This window comes from Montipora capricornis, chromosome 2 (genome assembly GCF_036669925.1).
Source record: "Montipora capricornis isolate CH-2021 chromosome 2, ASM3666992v2, whole genome shotgun sequence".
Lineage (NCBI taxonomy): Eukaryota > Metazoa > Cnidaria > Anthozoa > Scleractinia > Acroporidae > Montipora > Montipora capricornis.
Window position 1 is genome coordinate 62,305,371 of NC_090884.1, and position 24,108 is coordinate 62,329,478.

General features: G+C 38.8%; 2 protein-coding genes across 7 annotated transcripts in view; one reads left to right on the forward strand and one right to left on the reverse strand.

Moving 5' to 3' along the window:
* LOC138030442 (pre-B-cell leukemia transcription factor 1-like) overlaps window positions 1–6,395 on the forward strand; it is a 20,404-nt gene extending 14,009 nt beyond the window's left edge. The window contains exons 9-13 of one of the 6 annotated variants that reach the window (XM_068878356.1): window positions 1–68; window positions 3,114–3,182; window positions 3,277–3,322; window positions 3,719–3,796; window positions 4,155–6,395. The exon at window positions 1–68 is cut by the window's left edge and continues 55 nt beyond it. In XM_068878356.1, coding sequence (XP_068734457.1) covers window positions 1–68; window positions 3,114–3,182; window positions 3,277–3,322; window positions 3,719–3,796; window positions 4,155–4,336 — 443 coding nt within the window. In that variant the 3' untranslated portion in view covers window positions 4,337–6,395. The remainder of the gene's footprint in view (window positions 69–3,113; window positions 3,183–3,276; window positions 3,323–3,718; window positions 3,797–4,154) is intronic. The other 5 variants (XM_068878364.1, XM_068878359.1, XM_068878366.1 and 2 more) reach the window with 5 other exon arrangements.
* Window positions 6,396–11,357: 4,962 nt separating this feature from the next.
* Window positions 11,358–24,108, reverse strand: part of LOC138030468 (GTPase-activating protein and VPS9 domain-containing protein 1-like) — a 28,191-nt gene continuing 15,440 nt past the window's right edge. The window contains exons 5-13 of the mRNA XM_068878378.1: window positions 23,812–24,067; window positions 23,038–23,178; window positions 22,588–22,722; window positions 21,517–21,640; window positions 20,681–20,747; window positions 20,138–20,252; window positions 19,220–19,292; window positions 18,746–18,811; window positions 11,358–13,808 (exon numbers count right to left, since the gene is read on the reverse strand). Coding sequence (XP_068734479.1) covers window positions 13,533–13,808; window positions 18,746–18,811; window positions 19,220–19,292; window positions 20,138–20,252; window positions 20,681–20,747; window positions 21,517–21,640; window positions 22,588–22,722; window positions 23,038–23,178; window positions 23,812–24,067 — 1,253 coding nt within the window. The 3' untranslated portion in view covers window positions 11,358–13,532. The remainder of the gene's footprint in view (window positions 13,809–18,745; window positions 18,812–19,219; window positions 19,293–20,137; window positions 20,253–20,680; window positions 20,748–21,516; window positions 21,641–22,587; window positions 22,723–23,037; window positions 23,179–23,811; window positions 24,068–24,108) is intronic.

Below are 24,108 nucleotides of genomic sequence, written 5' to 3' on the forward strand. Positions count from 1 at the left end.
GAGCCGGACAGATGCAGCCTCATAGTCAAGGGCAAGTCTATCATGAACAGCATCATCTTCACCATCAAGTAAGATATGCTTTGTTCTGTGTGGATAAATTTCAAAATAGAATTATTAAATGGTTTAGAGAGAAAAACTAAATTGAATCTTATAAAAAGAAGATGAGATTTTTTAATTTTCAAGACATGTTTCATTGCTACAAGCATCATCGTTTGTTACAAAGTTTTTGGAGAACCATTAAAACTATATAACAACTAAGTGAAACAAGTGTAATTAACTAAGATGAAATTACAGAAAATACTTTTATAAATTACCTTCTTTAGATCATTTTTCGACTATGTAGCTCAAAACAAAATGCATTGCCTTGTTAATCGTTATTGTAATGTTCTTTACATCAAATTAGTGTTTACTACGTTTAAATTGAGAAATCTTTTCTCAGTGAAGGACTCTGTACCCTAGAGAACTTTGTTCATTTGTGGTTTACAAATTTACTGGTGCATCCTGTGATGCTTGCTATATTACCGAAACTTGTTGTAATTTTTCTACATGCGTCCATGAACATCTCTCTGCTTGCAAAGCCTCAAACATGTATCTTTGAACACTTACAAAGCTCTGAACTTTGTCATGAATCTTATTCTGCGGATTGTTTCGAAATCCTTGATTCCTCCTCCACTAAATGTCAACGTAAATTTACGGAGGCCGTACACATTAACTTGGAAAAGCCCAATTTAAATCGACAAGTCCATCACGTCAATATGACACCTAAGCTGCGGTTCTACAAGCAACAAAAACGTTCAACTTGTCCCGCAACATTGCTGCCAAACTAGTCTAAAAGCAATGTTGCGCGTTTTACTGTAACTTGGCGCGCTTTTACATTGGTGTGAAAGTTTAAGTAATCGTCAGAGAGTGGTGCTAGATGGTGTGTCCTCCTCCTGGCCTTAGTGGTGGGAATCGGTTGAGATTTCACATTCGATCATCAGAAATAATCAGATTGCCCCAACCGATCGATCATCGATTATAATCGGAAAAATCTACCAATAAGCATTCCACATATTTTTCATCTAAATAGAAGTCAAAGTGGGCCCTTCCTTCACTTCATGAAAACCAAAATATTCCCATACTTTTGACCTGGCGTTTCCAGGATAGCGAAAGATCTCCAACTCGTCCATTTTAGCCGCCATGTTGGACTCGTCAGCAACATGTAAGCGAGGCATGTCTGAGAGAGAACACTGGGAATTGGGGAGAGATTGGGGAGAGGGAAACAAACATTTTCAAGCCAAAACGAACTTGGATCAGAGGTGACATTAGGGCCATTTATACGAGAGTAAATAAGCCGCGGCTAACTCTGGCCGCGGCTTACGTAAGCCGCGAAAGGAACTATTTATACGAGTATAAACTCCCCGGCCAGGATAAGCCGCGGCTTGAGAAAGCCGTGAACGTAGATTTTGTACCATTTATACGGAGTGTTCGCGGCTTACGTAAGCCGTGGCCAGAGTTAGCCGCGGCTTATTTTCTCTAGTATAAACGGCCCTATTATCTTCCTCTGGTGATTTGTAAATACATTTGAGATCTATTTCAAAACTTATTTTGGACGGTATAGTGATACTACAAACGCGAAACATTGAGCTTGTAATTTATGTTTTAGTTCAGTTGTTTACGAAATGCAAAGCGGCTTAGCATGCCACATCTTTCAAATAAGCGTGAGGTATTTGAAGTGACAACAACACAGCGAACAGGGTACCGCCAGGTAAACACAGTCAATCTTAGATTAAATCTGCCGTTGTGACTTAGAAGTTAGGAGTCCATGAAAAAAGACAACTCACACAAGATATTAAACGAACATTTTTATTGATTTTAATACTTTTATTTGTCCCCAATAAATTTTTAATTTTTCGGCGACAATCGATTATGAAAAAAGCAAAATCGATTGTCGCGTCGCTTGAACTTTTCGATCAACTTTCGATTATAATCGATCATCGGCCCACCACTACCTGGCCTGATGTCTTGGAAATTTCTTAGGGATTTTTGAGTTTTAGCACTTGGTTCCTTGATGTTTTTCTTAAATTATAATACATTTTTAAAATTTATATTGTACCGTAATTTTATGTATCCATGTGTGGTTATATAGTTCCTTGGTAATCTGTCTTTGTATGGGGTTCAGGACTCCCTTACAGATTATCCCTTGGCTTTTTGTATTTTGTTGTATGCCATAGATTGTAATAAATAAAATCTCACGCACAACCTGTTTCGCAACAAAAAAATGTGTTGCAAGTTGCTTCAGGATGTTGCAGAAAGTAGAGTCATTGCTCGTATTACCACAGCTTAGCGCTTTAGAGATCTCAATTAATTACACATGCTTCACCTTGTTCTAAAAATTTCTTACATTCCCTATTGTTTCAAACACTTTGTAACTCACTCAAATATGTTACCAATTTTCTGTCACTTCATCTTCGCTTAGGTGTTATATAGTTCTAACGGTTTTCAAAACACTTTGTAACTGACGGTGATGTTTGTAACATCGAAACATGTCTTATCAATTAAAAAATGTCTTTTTAAAAACTTCGAAAAAGAATTCTGGTTAGTAACATTATTTCAATCCGCTTTGATTCTTATTTTCGTTTGTATTCAAACCCTAATGATATTTTGAAAGAGATCCTGAATAATGATTTTGGCTAGGAGAAAAGTGACAAATTATTGAGAATCAAACTCTGTTGAAAAATCATTTAAACCTGATTTCAATTTGGACTTCTGTTGACATGGAGCCCAGCTCTTGGTCTGTTCGGCCAGTATCTACATTTGTACAAACCCAGGGTGGCCAACTTGCCCCTTACAAGACCCTTACAACAGACTAATTCCCAACCCAATGGTCAGCTGGTATGAATTACCTAATGGAGCTCTTTACTGCTGAAGGTCAATGTGGAAAAAAGCTTCATCACTTTTAAAACTGCATGGCATCCAACGGATAGCTTGATAACAATGTAATGCTACAACATGGCACCATTGTGACTGAGTACCAACTCATCTCGCGACCATAATACGGTCAATTAAGTCAAACTTTACTTTTAGCTTTCATTATTGCACCTAGATGAACTAATTCTCTCATTTTTTTTTAGGCTGGAGGGTTTAATGAATTGTTTGATTCCATAAATGTATGGGCAAGAAAAACCAACGCAGCAGCTAAGGTACTTAGTGACTTTCTGTCGGACACTTACACTCTGAAGTGAAACCAAGTTTCTAATAAGAATAATAATTATTTGTAACGTTTTATATGTTAAGCAGGGTGGAGAGCAGCAAAGAAAGCGAGGCCAAAATGGGAAATCAGGTAATTTGAAATTGTCTGTTCTTTAGTTGTTTTTTTTTTTGTGTGTGTGTGACAGTGTTTTATCTTTTTCGTGTAAAAGTTTTTATTGTTGCGCAAAGAGGCAGAAAGCCAGATACCTGTAGTGCCAATGAACTAATTGCCGGACAGAGTATGATTTTCGTTCTAGCAATTAAAAGTAGTACCAAGTTCTCAATGTTGAATGGCAACATTGAATTTAGAGGCAGATACTGGTATATAATAAGTATAATAAAAGAAGCAAAATACAGTTTTCTCAGGAGTCGTAAGTGTAGTGTTTCATGCTTCTTATGAATTGGGCCAAAGGGAGCATTTTCTGGACATGTTTTTCGCGCTTGGTGGTAGGTACGCTAGAGTGTAAAGCCTTGTCATTTTTCTTAGTAGTGAAAATACAAAAAGGACAGTTCCTAGATATTGGTTCTGGAAGCGGGCAGACGAGAAAGAAAACTTTACTGCATGGTGTGTTCATTTTATTGCAAAATATTCATAATTTATTCCTTGTGAAGCAAGTTCGTTGGTTTTTCATACAAAACCTGTACACTTCTCATTTTATCCTAAACGTGGATTGCCAGTGGACTGCTAAGTTAGGTTACAGTGACATTTCTTGTTTACAAACATTGACATCACATTTCTTTTGATATTGAAATTTGCCAAGCACGGTACAAAAGAAGTTATTGCTTTCGGTTGGCATATTAATAACAATATTGCATTGACAGAAATTTAGTTGCAAAATTGTGACCATTATTTTATTTCCGGCAAACCGGCTAAACAAAGTGAATAAACGCATCCACTTATTGCAGAATATGTTCATTGTTAGGAAGCCGAAGTAACACACCATCCGACTCAGTACCAGGCTCGCAGGAGGAAAAAGATGATCAAGGGAGCAATGAGTTTTCCAGTCTGCAGGGTTTGAGTGACATGGCTAATGCAGATTTTGACTCAAGAGGGAATCCTGACCGGTCCCGAGACGAGCCACCATCCAAACGGACAAAGATGTGATAAGTGAGGAGGCTGACAAACAGACAGGGAAAGGCCAAGGAGCCAGTGACGGACATGCCAGGCTGTATTTTTGTGTTACAAAGAGTGTGCGATAGTTCCTCAGTGAACAGCAAAACGCTGACTACAAAGGTTATAGCTAAGACGTGCGTTAGAGGGACTACAGAATGGTGTAATTTAGTCCTTTTAAAACGATTGTAATAGACCTTATTCACAATGGCCGCCATGTTGGATTTGCTATTATCATGCAAATTAGCTACACACCTGAGGGGCCAAACAACACAAGTTCCAGAGGTTATAACGAACATCTTAGCCACACAGATAATTTGTTTCACGTTTACTGAATGTTTATCACCTAAGTAATACAATAGAACGATTACACAAGTTACTTCGACGTTTTTAGTGAAAAATGAGCCGCTAACGAAGTGGAAAGTCAAACTGTCAAAGGCAATCCAAAGATACAAAATTATTATAAAAGGTGCTTAATTCTAAATACTAAAATGGACTTTTAGCAATGTTATTTCAATATTTCGACGAGCCGATTTTCCGCAATTTGCCTTTTTTCCAATGTTAGCCCCCAGCATAACACATGGCTAATTTGCATGACAATTTAAAAACCAACATGGCAGCTATCGTGAATAAGGCCTATTGGAAACGCCGAAACACGAGGTAGGGCTTGTTTAGCCGTGACATCTTTTCACATTTTTAGAGGGTTGACTCCAAAGTGATATCCAGTGCCCCGTGTTTGTAATGCTTAACTCCAACCATGACATCCCTTGTTTAAAAGAAATGTGAATGTTGCAGGTTGATTATTGTTACCGTCGCCTCATTGCGATTGATTGATTGATAGATAATCACACTTCTCTTGCAAAGAACAATGCCAGATTTTTTTCAACAACATTACGAACCACTGAAACCCTCAGTTAGTAACTCTAAGGAACTGAAGGATAACTAAAAACTATTTTAGTTTGGATATCCTGGTGAATGCGTGAATGACTTCAGTAATGCGTTGTAGCCAGTTTCAGTTCACCACCATTTTTAGTTTACTGAAAAAAACCGAAAGTGCGGCGTTTATTCTTTCACGAGAAGTTCCGGTAAAAATAAGGATTACTTTTTTACCTCTTAAGTACATGACAGAAAAATGAAGAAGTTTTTCACGCTGGTGCCATAAATATCACCATGGCAATTTGACTTGCGAAAGGCGCTTTTCGTTTTCTCACTTGCGCAGATTTCTGTGCGGCATGGAATGATTGACAGTTGGACATATAAGTAGCATGCCACTTTTTTCTTCAGCTGTGGCACGTTGCATAATGCCATCTTAAACTGTCGAGCAAAGCAAATGCGAAAAGCCATCTTCATTAAAGCCCGTCGCATTGAAGCTAACTGATAATGACAGAAGTCATTCCAGACTTTTTCACGTGTAATTATAATAAATATTGGAACTTTATATTTTCTGTTATATTTTGAAGCTTAATGTTGACCACTAAGAAAATAATTATTGTCAGCATTCTATTTGTTAAGATTTATCAGCGATAATAATTCTTACACTAACAATACAAGATGGGATTTTCGTGACAACTTAATATTGGACAGAAATGTAAATCATTGCTACCCAAAAACGTCAGTTGCTTTGGATCCCTTGCTTTCGTTGAATAGGAACTCACTGACGAGACTTGTGAACAACGATCAGTCTTAAATATTTGGTACTTCACGGGGTAAAGTTAGTAGTGTTCCCCCTTTCCCGTTCGAGTCGCTGTTTCACATCGCTTGTGATTAAAGACTCTTAGCATTTCTCCCTCCCTGGGGATTTATTATGGCTTCCTCGGGGGGAGGGGGGTGCTCCGATATATGGGCTATAAAGGTATGTGCCTCTGTAAAGCGTACGGTTTTCAAGTAGTTTACTCTAGGATATGGTATATAATTCAGAGTGTTTGGGTCTAGAATATGGTATCATTTTTCACGAAACTGACCCGTTGGTTGAAGATTTTGTCAAGACTAAGGAAGCCAGGAAAAGACTAAACAAACTGAACAAGTATTAATAAATCCTTTTTAGAGAGAGGAACGATTGTGGTATAAGGTTTTGTTTTGGCTAGACTGCGAGTGACCTCAGTACAGCTACTCTAGGATAGTGGGGATTTGGGGAGTTAACTCTAGTATAGGGTAGCAAAATTCGGCTGAACTAGCTCTGGTATATGCGGAGAATTCCAGGGTCCCAGCGGCACATCCCATCCCAGAAATTCTTAAAGTACCGCCCCCGGGGGCTTCCTTTGTGTTATAGTTAAGCAGGAGCCCGTTAAGGGAAGGGAAGGGAAGAAAAGAAGTCGTCGGGGGTAAGTCCATTTATCAACGGTAAAAAAAATTGAAACGGCAGTGGGTGTTCCTTTGAAGTCTTGAAACGACAGCCCTCAGTGAAGATAATTCGTCTCTCTAAATTCTGTGAACCACAGTATCAGACATTATGTATAAGTGATAAGTATTCGGATTTCCTTACGTAAAATTATGACGTAATTAGTAAGAATTACGACAAATAGTTATTGTGATAAGTATGAAGATATATCTTATTGAATCAAGGCGGTGAAGTTTTGTTTGCCCTTTGCACAAAAAAAAAAAGACTTGCAATTTGCTCCAGATGATCTCGTTTCTGAGTAGAGTAAAGATCATTAAACGATTACCGCAGGCTTCATAAAGCTAAGTGTATTTGACTATTTTGTCTCCGTTGTTCGACATGTCAATCCGATTTAGAGATTAGGGTTAGGGTTACTCTCACTGGCCTGTTTTGGCGATGCGTGGCAAGCATTCAACCACACTTGCCAGTCTTCCGTTAAAACATTTTGCTTGACCTCAACACGGGTCAGTTCCTTTGTGGGCCAAGCGGCAACTGAAGCGGTTCTTTTGCCCCCACAAGGGACTGGAGCGACCCACCATTCACATTCTTTTTGCGGGTGGTGCACTGTAAGCCGGTGCAATACTCATATTGTCATCGGGGCTATCTGATTGAGTGAGTGTAAGATTTTGGGGACTTAAAGATCTACGATACCGACGTCGACGAAGTGGTCACTTCAAAATAGAACTTTGCTCTAGTATAAGTCTCTTGCGATTATTCCATCTCGTTCACGTCGCCGGTACAATTTGGGCCGAGTATCCGGAAAAGAAATTGGTACGAGCGGTTTCTGAGTAAAATTAGAGAATGAAAGATTCACATTTGTACGCTTTCGTTGTCCCCAAAACCTTGAATGTGGTGATTTCGCGTCGTTATTGTGCAGAGTATCGCACGAATATGTGTAGCACGTTTCTTTTTTCTCCTTTAACCAATGATATGGTTGTTTCGTGTTTTTCTAAAATTTTTGAAAGAGTTTTGCATGACCAAATGTACGACTTTGCAAAGTTAATACTAAGTGATAGTCTATCTGGCTTTTTGAAAGGTCACTCATGTGCAACTGCTCTCCTTAAAATGACTGATGATTTCAGAGCTTCTCTGGATAATATGGATCATTGTATTGCCATTGCAGTGGACTTATCAAAGGCCTTTGACTCTATATCTCACAGCCTACTTATTTCCAAGTTGAAAGCTTATGGCTTTACCGAAAGCGCAGTGAATCTTATTCGCTCTTATCTGTGTGATAGATTACAAAGAGTTAAGATCGGGAACACCTACTCAGACTGGAAAACAATCCATCATGGTGTTCCCCAAGGATCAATATTGGGACCTCTTTTGTTCAATCTATTCATTAATGATCTCACTTATTCTGTCAACGATGCCAAACCAAGGCTCTATGCTAATGATTCGACACTGTATCTATCACACCCTAATCAAGATGTGTTAGAGTCAAGATCTCAGAGCACGTTCAATGTGCTACCATTGGGTGACAATCCGCCATGTTATGAATTGTTTGCTGACCGTAATAAGCCACCCTTAGAAGTGGTACATGACATGAAACTACTAGGTCTAACCATTGACAGCTCCCTATCCTTTAAAGCTCACATTAAATCTGTATGTAATAAGGTTAATGTTAAAGTTAGTGCTCTTAGGAGAGTTCGTAAATTCATACCTTCAGACGTGATGGTCAACATTTACAAGGCCTTTATTTTACCACACCTAGAGTACTGTGCTCCAGTCTTAGTTGGGTTATCATCGGGTCTTTCCAACAAACTGGAGCTTACTAATCAGTATGCCATTAGAACCCTTTTGAACATGGCTAAGTCAACCTCATATGCTGACTTACTAAACTGTGTTGGTTTAAAGACCCTAGAGCATCGTAGATATTCGCATGCTCTCTCCTTATTTTACAAATGCTTATATAATATGGGACCGAATAATATTAGGCAGATGTTCTTATTTCGTATTAATGAATATGACCTCAGAGGCTTCTGAAAACTAAATCAACCTACCTATTATAGTAGATTCATGCATAGGTCATATCATTACATCATCTCAAGACTATGGAATAATTTACCTGACTATGTAAGAAGACCCACATCTCTTAACATTTTCAAATCAATGCTGGATGAGGTCAACTTGTCTATCGGAGCGAAATGTGCTTGTGCCTTTTGCACATAGCCTGTGATTCTCTGTAACTAGATTTACTTTTAATCTGGCACGTTCACGTTAAAACGAGTCTTACTCATCCGTGAAATGTGGATAAATAAAGTACTACTACTACTACTACTGTTTTCGTAGTCCCTATTTTAGGCCTGCAGCGTGTGCATGAATTACCATCGTACAGTTATTCTGTTTGCGGCCCACTTGTCGCCATTTTTTTTTTACTTTGCAAGAGCAATGGTCGACCTTAAAAATAGCGATAACATTAGTGGCACTCTTGTCTAAAGCGCTCGTGGGCTTAGCCTAATTGCACCGTTTCCATCGCTTTTCCTCCCAATACAGGAATAAAAGAAGATTCGAAAACAACCTTTAATTAACAACCAAATGCAAAAAAGAAATACTGTAAAGCCAAAAATACATAAATATTAGATGTCTTCGGAACGGGGATTTTGCAGTGGTCTCTCATCCAAGTACTTACTCCACCGAAACGGGCTTATCTTCATTGGAAACTTGCACTCTTTACTTGCATTAAATTTTGCGGAATTGATTATGTAAATTCTAACGCGATTGGACAACAAAATCGTGAAGCAAAAAATTAAAAATGAAGTGGCAATCAGGCCTAGAGCCTGCGAACTTCGTGAATCAACACCCACTTAGTTTATCGCACTGTTTAGGGACTCATCACCACTCATCAAAAACGTCAAAAGAAGATTTGGACAAAGCCATTAACGACCAAGTACAGAAAAGAAATCAAGTGGAAAAATACTAATAAAGATAACATATCTTCGTCAAGGGGATTTTGCAGATTTTGTCTCCCCTCCAACTACTGACTCTTCCTGAACAGGCTTAACTTTAGCAGATACTATTACATCAATTTGCACGTAATCGGTTGTGTAGCTAACGCGAAAACGATAGTAATATTAGACAATAAAATAAATCGTGAAAAAATAAGGGGCGCAATCAGACTTGAGGCGTGAGTTGCAATGTATGGGACTCCGTCGCTATTCATCCAAAACGTGAAAAGAAGATTACAGAAAACCTTTAACAACCAAATACAAAAGAGAAATCCCAATAAACCTAATCCCAATAGTCTCCCATCCAGGTATCAACCCTATCTGATAGGGCTTACTTAAGTGAAAACATCAAACTGTTCGTAATTGGATCGCAAAAACGACAACAAAATTAGATAACAGCAAAAGAAAATTAATTCTGCAAAAATAATTACAACCCAGCTTACTGCACTATCCACACGTACGCAATGCGTGCAAATTTTAAGAGACGTCTCATTTCGGAGCTGAGGCTGAACACTCTGCTTTTTTCTTGCGATTTGAGCCTGACGTCGTTCTTCAGTGTCTCATACAATAACGCCTCCAATGTATTTGAGTTACATGTGCTGTTCAGACTACGGTTTTACGTTTCGTTTACGAAACAAATAAGCAAAGTATAGACATTCTTAACTGATTCTCAGCCTGGTTTTGGTTAATCTTATCTGAACGTTCTTATGAAAACGGTTTTCATAAAAAGAGTGTACTATGAACTCACCACCAGCGAAATAGCCTCATCCTTTATAGATTATTACGAATAACTTGAGCCCAGGCTTCTGTTTATGGCGCACAGTCTTTCAAATGCAATTTATCCAGGGGCCACGGAGTACGTTTGAAAGTGGGGATTGATATGGATCACGGAAGTGTTTAGGATAAAACAACCTCGTTCCCAGGTTTTTTTACCGTTTTAAAGTATAGATTTGGAGCAGAAAGGGGGTTGGTCACCAGTTTTTGAGCCCTTAGCAAGGGGTGGGTGAGTCAATCGGCGTACGGGAAAAATTTTGGTGACTCTTGCTCTAGTTCAGCAATCCCTCTGAGATCTGATTGAATGTCTTTATCTATCGGGGTACTGGGCTCACTAGGTTTCTGGAAGTCTCTTATTGAGGCATCAGGTGTAAGTGAATCTTGGTCGATTGATTCAAGATCTCGCATTGCAACAGTTTCGTCTGTTGATGAAATTGTACGTTTTTCACTCTATGGACTATATCCAACAAACGATGCCTCCTGTGTCTGACCTGGAGATTCGACTGCTGCACTGCTTTTAGAGAAGAAACCACTTAATTTCAGCTGTGACGATTCTACCATTGGCAGACATCTCACATTTCGGCCGCTGTGAACAATTCGGGAATGAGCTTCTACATAGTCGGACTCTTTTTCGCATTCTTCACATTTCACACGGTATCGATATGATCTTTTACGAGACTTCGACAAAGACATACTTCAATCCACCAGATACACATGCACTCGAGAACTGACATAAATCAACATGGCCGCCAAACTACTCATACGCAGTTCCAATCCCAGCGCGGTCTTGATTATCATTCCCAGTCCCTCGGCAGAACTCAATGTTCTAAATCCGAGTAAGCCATCCCGTGAAGTAGGACAGAGATCATTTAGAAGATTAGGCAAGTTGCGGGGTGAAAACAAATAAATCAAGATATTAAATAATAAAGTATTTTTTACTGTGTCTTTGCCCGAACGGTACATCAGTTTTACCCGAATGATACTATTTTTTCCCCGACTGGGGGGGCTGCAGCCCCCCCGCCCCGTACGCTGATGGGTGGGTCTTCGATTGTCAGCGACCCATTGGGGGTGGGTCATCCTATTTTAAACAGGAATAGGCACATTGTTACATAATTTTTTTTTTTATGATCGAGGGCTTGATTCTGTTGAAATAGCTAACAATAAATTTGAAGCATGGCAGCTTTAACGACGTACAATTTTATCTTTGCTCGTAAAATACAACTGTTAAACCGAAATTAAACTAATAAAAAAAGAAATCTCTCTTTTGTCTCTTTTTGTTAACAAATACAAAAAATATATAGTAAAAAATGAATGTGCTTTTCCCTACGGTGTTGTTCTTTCTGCAAGACTACAATTACAAAGTACTAAAATAATTCTTGGATTATGACCACGAACTGTTTTATATAATAAATTTCAAAAATCTTTAAAGTAACAGGGGGTGGGTCATGTAAGTTTCAGCCTTCACTTAGGGGTGGGTCATGCGTTTTTTATCTGCCGCATTTCGGGTATCATCCCCAAGAACAACCCCATTTGGACGCGTGGAAAATTAATAGTTGCGGAAAAATGGAATCAGACAGCCTAAAACATTAATTATTACTCAACAATGCCTAAAACACTTGTGTGAAGTTTTTACATGATGCGAGCTTGAGTTTTTGGTGAAATGGTAAATAGAATATGAGTTTGAATTCAACCGGTGACTCATCAAAAAAATCAGTAATCGGGCGCTTCAGATCTCTCATTCGGCCTCATCGGCCCCCTGTGGCCATCTGCCAAAAATAAACTCAGCAGTAATTTCAAATGACCTTGAAGAATTTTACTTGCTCTTGCATTATCGAAGTCTGAGGAGAAACTGCAATAACAATGGCTTTAAAAGCCGTAATTTGCTCTTGCCGGCGACTGGAAAATTAGTGAAGTTTCCGAACTCAGACGGCAGAAAACGACATAATACAAGACTCCAGCTTCACAAACACTTTCCGTTGTCGAAATCTTGGATGTTTTCCACCTTAAAGACACTGTAAAGCTCGAACACAGGCAATACCTTTGCAGATACAATTTCAACATTTCCTCTCAAAATAATTTATGCCTGCTCGATTTGGGAAGGCGAGTCTCTGATTGGCGGAGATCAACAATGGCTCACCTCACGCGTCCAGCCGTGTCTTCAGGGAGGAGCGCGGGCTCCGGTTCCCGAACAGCGACTGGTAATCGAGCCTACCTTTCCCCCCACAACACCCCCAAATAATCTTGATCCTGGTTCCTAAAATAAGCGATTAGTAAACAAAAACTAAGGGATACAACAGGAAAACCGTATCAAAATAGACCTTATTCATAAAAATGGCGGACACATTTATAATTGTTTTGCCCACGTCCAAATCAGCCTCCCAACCCTCATTTTAGAGCAAGAAACCTTTACAATTCACTTTATGATAGCGAGGCTTGTTAGGCTAATTTGCACTTCGACAAAAAAATTATAAATTGGCCGCCATTTATGAATAAGGTCTATATCGTAGATTTTCCTCTATCTATTTCCTAATTAAAAATAAGTTGTCAATTTTTAGTATAGACGTGAACAAAGCCCATAATGGGGCTCAACGGTGGTAATCCTTATAAAACCACAACAACTTAAAAAATTCTTGTAGTTGTTTACAGGAGAAAAAAACACAAGGGAAGCGTCCATACTATGTGATATGCTAACTTGCTGCTTTAGCAAAACGAAATAAGCCATTTAAAAAAAAATCGGTTCAATTCTTCCCGAAGGCTTGTGTAAAATTCAGCATTGTGGCCGCTCTAAATTTCTTCCTTTTGATAAACCAACATGATCTCTGTGACATTCTTTGCTGCTTACGAACCAAAACTTTATTTTCGCTTCCAACACGCAGCCAATGATATGATTCAATAGAACCCGTTCAAATATAACAAAGAGTATATTTCTTTCTTGACTCTTCGCGTTTCACGATGTCGAAGTACTTCAAAAGCTAACCCATTGTTTCCTTCATCAATTGAGGCTTCTAGTCTGTAAACTTCTTTTAAAACCCTAATTCCCACTCCACACGCATATTGCTGCCTTCACTTCTTACCGCTGACATGAATATCATCAGGTAGATTTATATGCTAAGGTTTTGATAAAGGCAATGGCTGCGCAAAATTGCATCCAGTAATACGCTTCCTCGCCACTCAACCTCTGGTCATAGAAGTCCGTGATGTACTGAACAGTGGAGAGTAGGTCAGGCGGATTAGCATGTATTACTACATAAACCAAAGCGGGCACAAATTCATCCGCCCCAGGAACACTGGTCTCGCTTGCCATACATAGAAGATTCATAATAGTGGCACAGCAACGCTTCACACACTTGAGCTTGTCAGTGGGTGTCTGTGGAGGGGAAAAAAGTTATGCTATCAACGAAATCCTTAATTTAAAATATGTAAGGTAAGGTAAGGTAACGTCTTTATTTCAAGAGGATAAACACGTGACAGTTATAAAAACTGAAACTTGTGGCCCTCTATAAAACATAAAATCAAAAATTAATATTAAAAAGTTTTACACTGTTGCTATTAAAAAAGGCAAAAATAGTACTTAAAAACTGCCTAGAATCTTATTTAACAATAATAATAATAATAATAATAATAATAATAATACATTTCCATAGCGCCCTGTTCTAGAGCTCTAAGGTGCTTTACAATAAAATGTTTAAAAGGCAGTAACTTAGTAAATTATAAATTCAAATACAAAAGCAAAACTACAAATTAAAATAGCGCTCAAAAAGATAAGTTTTAAGACTGCTCTTAAAAGATGTAAGATTTGGACTACATTTTAGATTTCCTGGAGGATTATTCCAAAGTTTAGGAGCGCAAACCGAAAGAGCACGATCACCATAACATTTTAACCTCGATCTAGGTGTCACTAACAAGTTCATGGTTGAAGATCGTAAACTCCCAGATGGCTTGTAAGTTTGTAACAGATCACGAATATAGCTGGGACTTAAATTATTTAAAGCTTTAAAAGTTAACTGTAAGATTTTGAAAATAACCCTCTGCTCCACGGGAAGCCAGTGTAGTTTTCTTTCAGTAAAGGAGTTATACGTTCATGTTTAGCACCACATAGGATCAGACGCGCTGTACAGTTCTGAACTAACTGAGGTCTATGAATTAAGTCTTTCGGAAGTCCATATAAGAGAGAGTTACAGTTGTCCAATCTACAAATTACGAAAGCATGCACTAACTTTTTGGTGTTTTCAGCTGACAAAAACGTCCTAATACGAGAGATATTACGAATGTGAAAAAAGGCTGATTTACAGATGGCAGTAACTTGACGATCCATGTTCAGTTTATGGTCAAAAATTACACCTATGTTGCTGGCAAACTGAGAGGGTTTTATAGCTGACCCATCAACCACTGTGAAAGAGAGGAGCTGAGAGGCTGGACGATGTCACGATCCAATGACCAAAAGCTCTGTCTTGTCACCATTAAGTTTAAGTTTGTTCAGGGACATCCATGTCGCAATATCATGTAAACATGCTTCAATTCTGGGCACAATAACAGGCGAATCAGAGTCGAACGAAAAATAAACCTGAGAATCATCTGCGTATAAATGAAAATTCATATTATGTCTTCTTATAACCTCACCAAGAGGGGACGTATACAGAAGATATAAAATAGGGCCAAGAAAAGAACCTTGCGGAACACCGTAGATAAGATCAGACCTTGTTGAACTGGTTCCATTCACGCAGACAAATTGACTCCGTAGGATTTGAACCAAGCGAGGACCCTTCCCTTGATACCAAATCGCATCTTCAATCTGTCGCGTAGTTAACTGTGATCAACAATGTCAAAAGCTGCTGATAAATCGAGCAGTAACAAAACGACAGTGGCACCATTGTCCACAGCTCGTAAGATGTCATCATGTACTTTCAAAAGGGCGGTCTCAGTACTATGTTGTTTCTTGTAGGCAGATTGTAGTTTCTCACTGAGATTATTTTCATCGATATAATGCACAAGTTGGGCGGCAACCGTCCTCTCAATTAATTTTGAAATGAACGGAAGATTAGACACCAGACGAAAGTTCTTAAACTCCTCACGATCTAAATTAGACTTTTCAATAGTGGAGTAATCGAAGCACACTTAAGTGCATTAGGCATAAAAGCCTCCTCTAAAGAACGATTCACTATATCAGTAATTACTGGCAGCAAAGTTGGCAAACATTTCGTTAAGACAGAGGCAGGCAGAGGATCAAGAGCACAAGTGTTAACTTTGATTGATTTGATCAGATTAGCCATGTATTCAGTAGAAACACGTTGGAAGGTCACAAGTTCGCAGGAACACAGGGTAGCAGAATTCTCTGATGGTAAATTTGGAGTATTGGGACTGCAAGCAGGTAAACATTCCTGTATAAGTCGTATCTTGTCAACAAAGAAAGACTTGAACCGTTCAGCTAGAGCAGAGTCAGAACTTGCAGAAGGATAACGCAAGAGAGGTTTTCTGTATAACAAAGTATTAATCACTTGAAATAACATTTGTTGGTTTCCCCGATTGGCCTCTATTTTTGATGAGTAGTAGACCTCGTTCGCATTCCGAATCAAGTCATTTACAACACGACACTGGTCAGTGTACAACTGGTGCTTGGCATTGGTTTTATCAGTACACCACTGTCTTTCCAGCCTTCTTCTCTTTTTCTTAGCAACCCTGATTTCATCCGTAAACCACGGCGTATGGTGGCGAAGAATAACGGATCGGCGAACAACGGGAGCATGATGATCAATTATAGATTGAAGAGTGGAATTGAATAAATCAATAGCTGTTGATAAATATTGATTAAGAGGCGAATTGATTAATGCAGAATTTTCTAAATCAGAAGAGAAACTATCCATGTTGATGGCACGTAACTCACTATCTAAAACAAGTTATTTTACAGACTTGATATAAAAAGATTCTTAACTGCTTAAAATATATTCAACATTTCCTGTCTCTCTTTGCTTCGCAATTACATTCGCATACAATTTCAGAAGACAGTTCGTTCCAATTTCTAATAGTTCGTACGCTAAAACTGAACTCCGGCCTCCTTCTGTGTTTTTCTTAAAAACAGGACAGTGAAAATTTAAAATTGCAAAACGAGTGGATCGGTTATGAATCTAAGAATTTGTCTTTCATATAGAATGAAGATAATCTGGAGTTGTGCCTTCCAGTCTCTTGAAGGCTATAGAACATCTATTCATATACGCCTCGATAAAGAATGAAAACCAGTTAAGTTCATTAAACATAGTTAATGTGCGTGTTGTTCTTTCGGCGTCCAATGTAATGAGTGCAGCTCTCTTCTGCATCTGTAAGACCCTTCCCAGCAATTCCTTGCTACAAGATGACCAGGTTGGGCTGAGGTACAACATAACTGGCTTTATAACAGCGAGATAAAAATTTAACTTGTGCCTTCGTTTGAGATAAGGACGAATGTGCCTCAGCAGTCCAATTCGTTTTGAAAGTTTTTTAAACAATTCATCTATGTGTGCTTCAAAATTAGATCTTTATCAATGATTAAACCCAATAATTTATGGCGCGATAATTGGTCGATCTTTGTGCCGTCAAGGCATAGTTTTAAGCTTGTTGTTTCCTCACTACGCTTATGTTGTAACCTTTTCCCTGTGACAAGTAGCGCTTTAGTCTTCTCATTATTGATGTACATTTTCTTTTCCGTTGACCATTTCTCAATATTCTCCAAGTCATTAGAAAGAACTTGGGTTAAGGAAGTGATATTATTCCAGTTTGCACTCAAGGACAGGATGGTATCGTCAGCATATATAACAATAGTGGAGTTGTCCAAATGTAGAGGCATATCAATCACAAATAGGAGAAATAGAACTTGACCGAGGATTGATCCCTGCGGTACCCCTTGCCTCACAGGTTTCGGCTCAGATGTTATATGCCCTAGATTCACAAACTGTCTTCGCTCCTCCAGATATGATCGAAACCAAGCCACGCTATCTGGGCTGGCGCCATACACTGATTATTTCTTTCGTAGTAAATAGGTGCTTACTAACGAGAACTGAGTCCCTTAATGGTAAATTGGTCTAGTCCTTGGAATCAGTAGAACCAGTCATAGGGCAAGCATCATGTTTTTAACGAGGCTCAAACCAGTTTTAGCACTTTCAACAAACTGTACTATTTGGAAGGATCGAATCTGCACTCATTAACGTGACGTAAAAGATAACCATGGCAACAAAAGAGCCATCTAAAAACAGCCTATATCTTGTCTTCAAACACATATATCTCAAAAACGAACTCGGTGACCCCCATTTTTTATCGCTGGAGAGTGATTAGCACGCTAGGATAAAAATTTCCGCAAAGTTAAAAAAAATTTCTGGAGCAGATTCATAGCCATCTACACAATTGAAAAATTTTAAGGTCGCTCTGAATCCGCTCCAGAGATTAGCCTGCTAATGACCAAATTTAAGGTTTTGACGACCGTACCAATCCAGTTATAGGACGCTTCGCCCATATTGTATAATATAAACAAGATGGAATAATCATGAAATACTTAGAATAGCTCAAACTATTTTGAAATGACATTTTCGTCGCCGTAGCCGTCGTGGTTTCTTAAACTCCCTATCGAAGGATACGGACCGACAAAGGCCGCTGAATAACGTGTTTTTTTTTCGCTCTTCTGTTTTGTTGATTGTTTGTTTTTAGCTTTCTTCGAGAAAAATTGCGACGTGGGAGTGCGCACTCTTTGTAAGCGTGTTCGTCACGCTTGCACACTGGAACTATCAACTATCGTTTCTAATTCCTTTAATCAATGACCCGGCTTTCGCTATCCTGATACAATTACAAAAGTTATTGACAAAATAACCGAAAACAAAAGAAAAAACGATCATTCATTCGACCCTGCACAATTGGATTCAAATATCTCTTGAATTCCGGTTTTCTTTTAACTACGACGGGGGAACAAAATCGCTAGCAAATATTCACCGTTTAAGTTATACAGTCGTATCTTCAAAAGTAAGCAGGAGGAGGAGTAGTAGTAGTGGTAGTAGTGTAGTTAACATTGTTTTGGTTTCGTTGTAAAATCTTTTGCTCTTGGGGGTAGTAAATTCACTTTCAATGTCATGGTTTTCACTGTCCGAATCAATTTTAGTTTCATTCACACATTTTTGTGCCTCTTACATTATTTAAAGCGGCGGATTCAAAAATTGTTTATTAAGTTCGGAGTAAATAAACGAGCGGTTCAAATGGGAAGCAGTGGTCCGAACGGTCACATTTTCGACCACTGGATATCAAGATCTTGGCCAATCAGTATTCAAGGATTACGGATCTAGTGTTCACCTTGTATGCATTAATCTTGAGTAATTCCTTTTGAGCTGAGTCCCAGGGAGCCTCTCGCCGATACATCTAACAACACAGGACGTAAACAAATGCTGTTATGTTTGTAGAAATTGTTACTAAAAGGTTTTCCTTGTTGCGAGCAAAACCGCGAACTATTGATTTAATTGTTTTCTTATTCTTTAAAAAGAGGGCGCTTCCTAAACTTCTCAATGTTTTTCTCACACATGTAACAACGCGATTCGTCCAATCCGGGAGCATTGAATCAAACAACCCTCACTGTGGAATGAGTTTTTATGATATTTATATGCAATCGTTTGTTTTTACAAACCACACTTGGTCGCAAAACCTAGCTCGTTCTTTTTTGTGAAATGAAAGTCGTGTGCTGATACTGGAAGTGGGCAATTTCCACAAAGAATTTTACGTAACAAATATTTTATACAGCAAAACAGATTTGAGGAATTAAGGCACACGTACCTTGGCCACGCGCACCGCCTTATGATTGGGGTGAATTACATCCTGAAGAGCTTTAACATGATCATGAAATGTTCTGAAATTTGCATTGAGAGACATTAAACGAAATCGATAATCATGGAAGACAGTAAAACGTGAGAACATAACAAGTTGTTATACATCAAATACTTCTTCAAGGGTAGGATGCTACCTGTGAGTTATTAGGGCCGTTTATACGAGAGAAAATAAGCCGCGGCTTACTCTGGCCGCGGCGTACATAATACGCGAAGGGAACTACTTATACGAGTATAAACTCCCAGGTCAGGATAAGCCGCGGCTTGAGAAAGCCGTGAACGTAGATTTTGTACCATTTATAAGGGGTGTTCGCGTCTTATGTCAAGCCGCAGCTTATTTTCCCTCGTATAAACGGTCCTATTGACCGTTTAGAAATCAGAGAGATTTAGCATCCTCTCTACTGAAAGCGTCAAACTAAGACTTGCGTTTTGCCAAAAATGAAGACACCTGTTTGACATTAAGCTTATTTCGTGCCTGCTACTGAGTCACAGGTACCAAATAACTCCTCAAGAGAGAGACGAGCTAGCAAAGGAGAATTTTCACGCTTTTCCTGCAAGCAGCATCCTGCCATTCGATGCCATATCTTTCCATTGTTTCAGAATAAGTTATCTCCCTTGAATTTTTCGGGTATTAGGCGTGAGCCCAAAAAAGGTAGAATGTCATTAAGTCATCCGTAATGCTGGATGACACAAATGATACATCTCTCATTATCTTTGGTTTGTCATTCCGCATTTTCGCATTGTCCAATTATAACCTCTGTTTCTACAAATCGATTGAAAAGCACCCGCCCAAAAAGAAGGCACCTTCAGTAAAATGGCACTGGAATGGAGAGAGGAAGCTCTCGACCTAGGAAATTTAATGAACTACCTGTCTCTTTCCATGTCGATGCTACCATTGGGGTAAAATGCAAATTTGAAAATGCTGCTCATTATGGCCCGCTCTGTTGTCACAAAGGTATCTTGTAACTGCTCTTCACTCGCACCTGTCGGTGAAATATCAAGTATCACTTAACCAGTCTGAGGTTGCGCGCAAACGGGTGCAACAACTCCCAAAATTATTGGGAGAAATAGGTTTGGCAGATGTTGGATGGTGTTGGCAATCGTGGTGTGCAAACAGACGCAACATGATGCTGGCCAGTAATGTTGCGTTCGTTTGCACCGTCGGCTTCCATTGATACTAGTTTCGTAACTGTCTCTCACGCAGTCACGAGGAAGGCCGGGGTCGTGTACCTGATAAATTCCTGTTTCTTGAAGCGTTGACAAAGCTGTCTCAACGGATGTTTGGGGTACAAAGTAAGGGCAAAGGAGTTAACGATGCTTTTGTACACAAAATATTACACACTACTGCTGGAGTTTAATATTTCACTTTAAGTCAGAACTAAGCCACAGCAACAAAAGCAATCATATTTACCTGACCAAATTGGATGCTTTTCTATTTCATCCGCGAGCTTTTGCAGGAACTTTTCAAGCAAATCACACTAGAAAAAGTTGAAAATTTGAAGTTATAAGACCATAAGTATTCCCTGGAATCGTACAGTCTCGTGAATTACCTTCGCTTTTACTTGCATTAATCCAAATGTGAAGTCACAAACGCGTGAACCAAAGTCTTGGAAGAAGCAGGACTAAGGGATCTCCTATTTTTCGAATTTTGTACAACCCATGAAAAGCCTTGGTGCAGATTTTACGATGTAAACATATTAGAGTCAAAGTAGGAACCTAAATTGCGAACCGTCACTGTGGGAAGGCTGGATGATGGAGACCAGCACAGCAGTACTTGAACCAACGAAGATTTTTGATAATTGATGGCATGAACCAACAATTAAAAACTTGGTTTTAGAATCATTGATTAACAAGCGATTGTGAGTAAGCCAAGCACCGACAAAAATATACACGTTTGAGGAGTGCGAAGACTTGCGAGGAAGTACTGTCAGGTTAAAACAAAAGGCAGATCGCACCATTTACCGTGGGGAACTAGTGTGTTTATCAAGATCCTGAAAGGACAATGTGTCCCGCTGGTCTGCGGGCTGTATAAAGTCATGGTTACAAAACTTGACATTAAAAAAATGTAGGCATGGCTTTGTAGAGCCCTCAGACCAGCGAAACATAATGTTCATTCAGGACCTGGACAAAACAAGAAAAAACAACAACAATGACACAAACAAAGAGCTAGTTTTCCCAATGACAGTACTATTTGGTTGCAATAATTATTTTTCTTTGTGATTAGTCAGCCACACGTAGCTTACAAACCTTTTCATCTGGAATGGGTAAAGCTTGAAATTCCTGACTGAAAGCATTGATTTCTCCTTTCTTTGACTCAAGAAATAGGTTAACACAGGTTGTGATAAAAAAGTTGCGGCATATAACTTTGTCCCTGTTGCAAAGAGAAATTCCCATCACGTTGCACACACCGAGAATAACAGCACATTTGGTAATGAACAAAAAGGAAATTCAGAAAGAAATATTTACAAACAAATTTCCATTAGGTTACAAGTTGTCAGAAACATTTTGACTAGAAGGATAATGCAACAACTCAGACAGCACTGAAACCGATTCCTTCTTTAAGCAGACAAGTCCAATTCATAAAAGCATCTGGCCATTATTCTTGTTGCTGGCTCTTTTTGACAACCATGATGATAATTTTCAAAGGTGTTTCCTCAGAGGCTCCGGTGAACACAAATAATATTATTCTATCAGGTACCTGCAGTAACTCCAAAAGCAAAACATGACCTTCAACTTGTAATCATGTAAAGTTACACCCATTTTTCTGTATTTTTACAGAAGTCTTGTTAATTATTCAAAACTCAAATGCCTTTCTTAAGGCCGACTTATACGGTACGATTTTTATCGCATGCGACAAGCTTACGACGGGCCTACGACATGGCTTACGATTGCTGCAGCGTTTTAAAACACGTTTTAAAATGCTTCGACCTTTTTTCTGACGTACACAACAATCGTAAACAAGTTGAAGACCTGTTGTAAGCTTGTCACATGTGACAAAGTCCCACCGTGTAACTCTGCCCTAAAACACAAATTGTCACATTTGCTTAATTCCAAATCAAGTAAAATTCCACACTTGTCTACCTTAATGCTTTGGCAGTAAAAGTTTACAGAGGTGGATGATAATGTGCTGAGCAAATGAACAACTGAGGTTTTAAGAAGTAAAGTCAAGACTTCTTGCTGCTTTTTTCCCTTGTGCAGTTATTTTAGTCTTGTAAAAAATTAGCCACTGCACAGTACATCTGCACCAGGATATTTCATAATGAGTTAAAGGTGTTAAAAAAACACAAGAAGCAAAGGACTAATATGCAGGTATTTTACCTCTCAACTCTTTCCACCAGTCTGTCCAAATGAGCGTGTGTAGCCAGCAAACCCTGATGTGCATTGACTAAGTATGCCAAGTATGGGGACCGTGCCTTGTAATCCCTTTCCAGAGAGTCAAGCAGTTTCGAGCAGCTGAAGAAATTTAAAAAAGAAAAGAACAAAAAATCAGACACACCGTGAAACTCTAATAAGAACAGGTCAGATTATTGCATGGCTGCTTCTTGCTGATTCGCATAGTCATTGCCTTCTTTTCGTCATAAATGAAGTTTAGACAACATTGATCTTCTTATCAGAGTCTATTCACAAATGGTGGCAGAAAATTAATAAAACCAACATTGACAAGAATACTTCCATTTCAGAGCATTATAAATGCATTTTTTTGAATAGTTTACATTAAGTTTGACACAGCAAGAACCATATAACTGCTTCACTGCTCAACTCCTATACCTGTGTGCTGAAAGTTCTTTGATGCATCGTATTGTCTCATGCAGTTGTGCAGATAAAGATCTGTCTTCAAGGTTTATTGCTTCAGCCAGTTGCACATGAAGAACTGTCATAAGCTCTTGGTTTTGCTTTTTAACTTGTGGTCTTTCAAAGCAAAACACTAATATTAGCATGAACACAAAAGGGACATAATTCCCCTGCCCAAGCAGTGCTGGAAATAACAGTCGGTCATGGGACATTGTCCGACCAAATTTTGAAAATGTCCGGCCAATTTCACATTATGATTGGACACGATGACCGAACATCTCACCAGCACATCTTAAGTTATCTTCTTCAAGGTGTTGTCCGTCAATAAATTATGTCCGGTCCAATTTGTCAAATGTCCGACCAAAATGAAGATTTGAAAGGACATATGTCCTGTGAATAAAGAAAATTTATTTCCAGCACTGCCAAGACAAGTGTGTCATTTGGTGACTGTTTTTGAGCAGTGCTGTAAATATTACTGGGCATAAACAAATTGGGAAAACTTTGTAAATCTTGAAATAATAGACAAAAAGTGCACTTGTTGTCAACACAACTCTTTTTCTAGTCACCACAGATAATACTACCAAAAACATTAGCAGAATAATCTTTTGACCACTGAAGTAGCTACAGAGAGTAATGGATTCCAGTTTATCACAACAAAATGTATGTTCTGTCGGTGGGTAGATTTATCTTGAATGAAAACACTAGTCTTGCATTGTTGTGTTGAGTCTTTCCTTGCTTGGAAATGCTTACTTTATTTTAGGCACTCTATTGTCAGGATGAAGCAGTGGAAGATTTTGAAAGTCTGCTTGACACAGAACCATACGGAGTTTTCTTTTGGCATTTTCAAATTTTCCTTCTTCATCAAGAAAATCGTCATCTTCCTCGCCAGCCTCCTCATCGTCAACATCATTGTCTTCATTGCCATCCACAAGACTTTCCCCTGTTTGTGTTTGTCCTCCTGTGCTGGTCATTTTCATTGTGTATTTCATTATGATCTCTTCAACATCTGTCAAGAACAAGCAACCCATTTAATCACATGAAGTCATT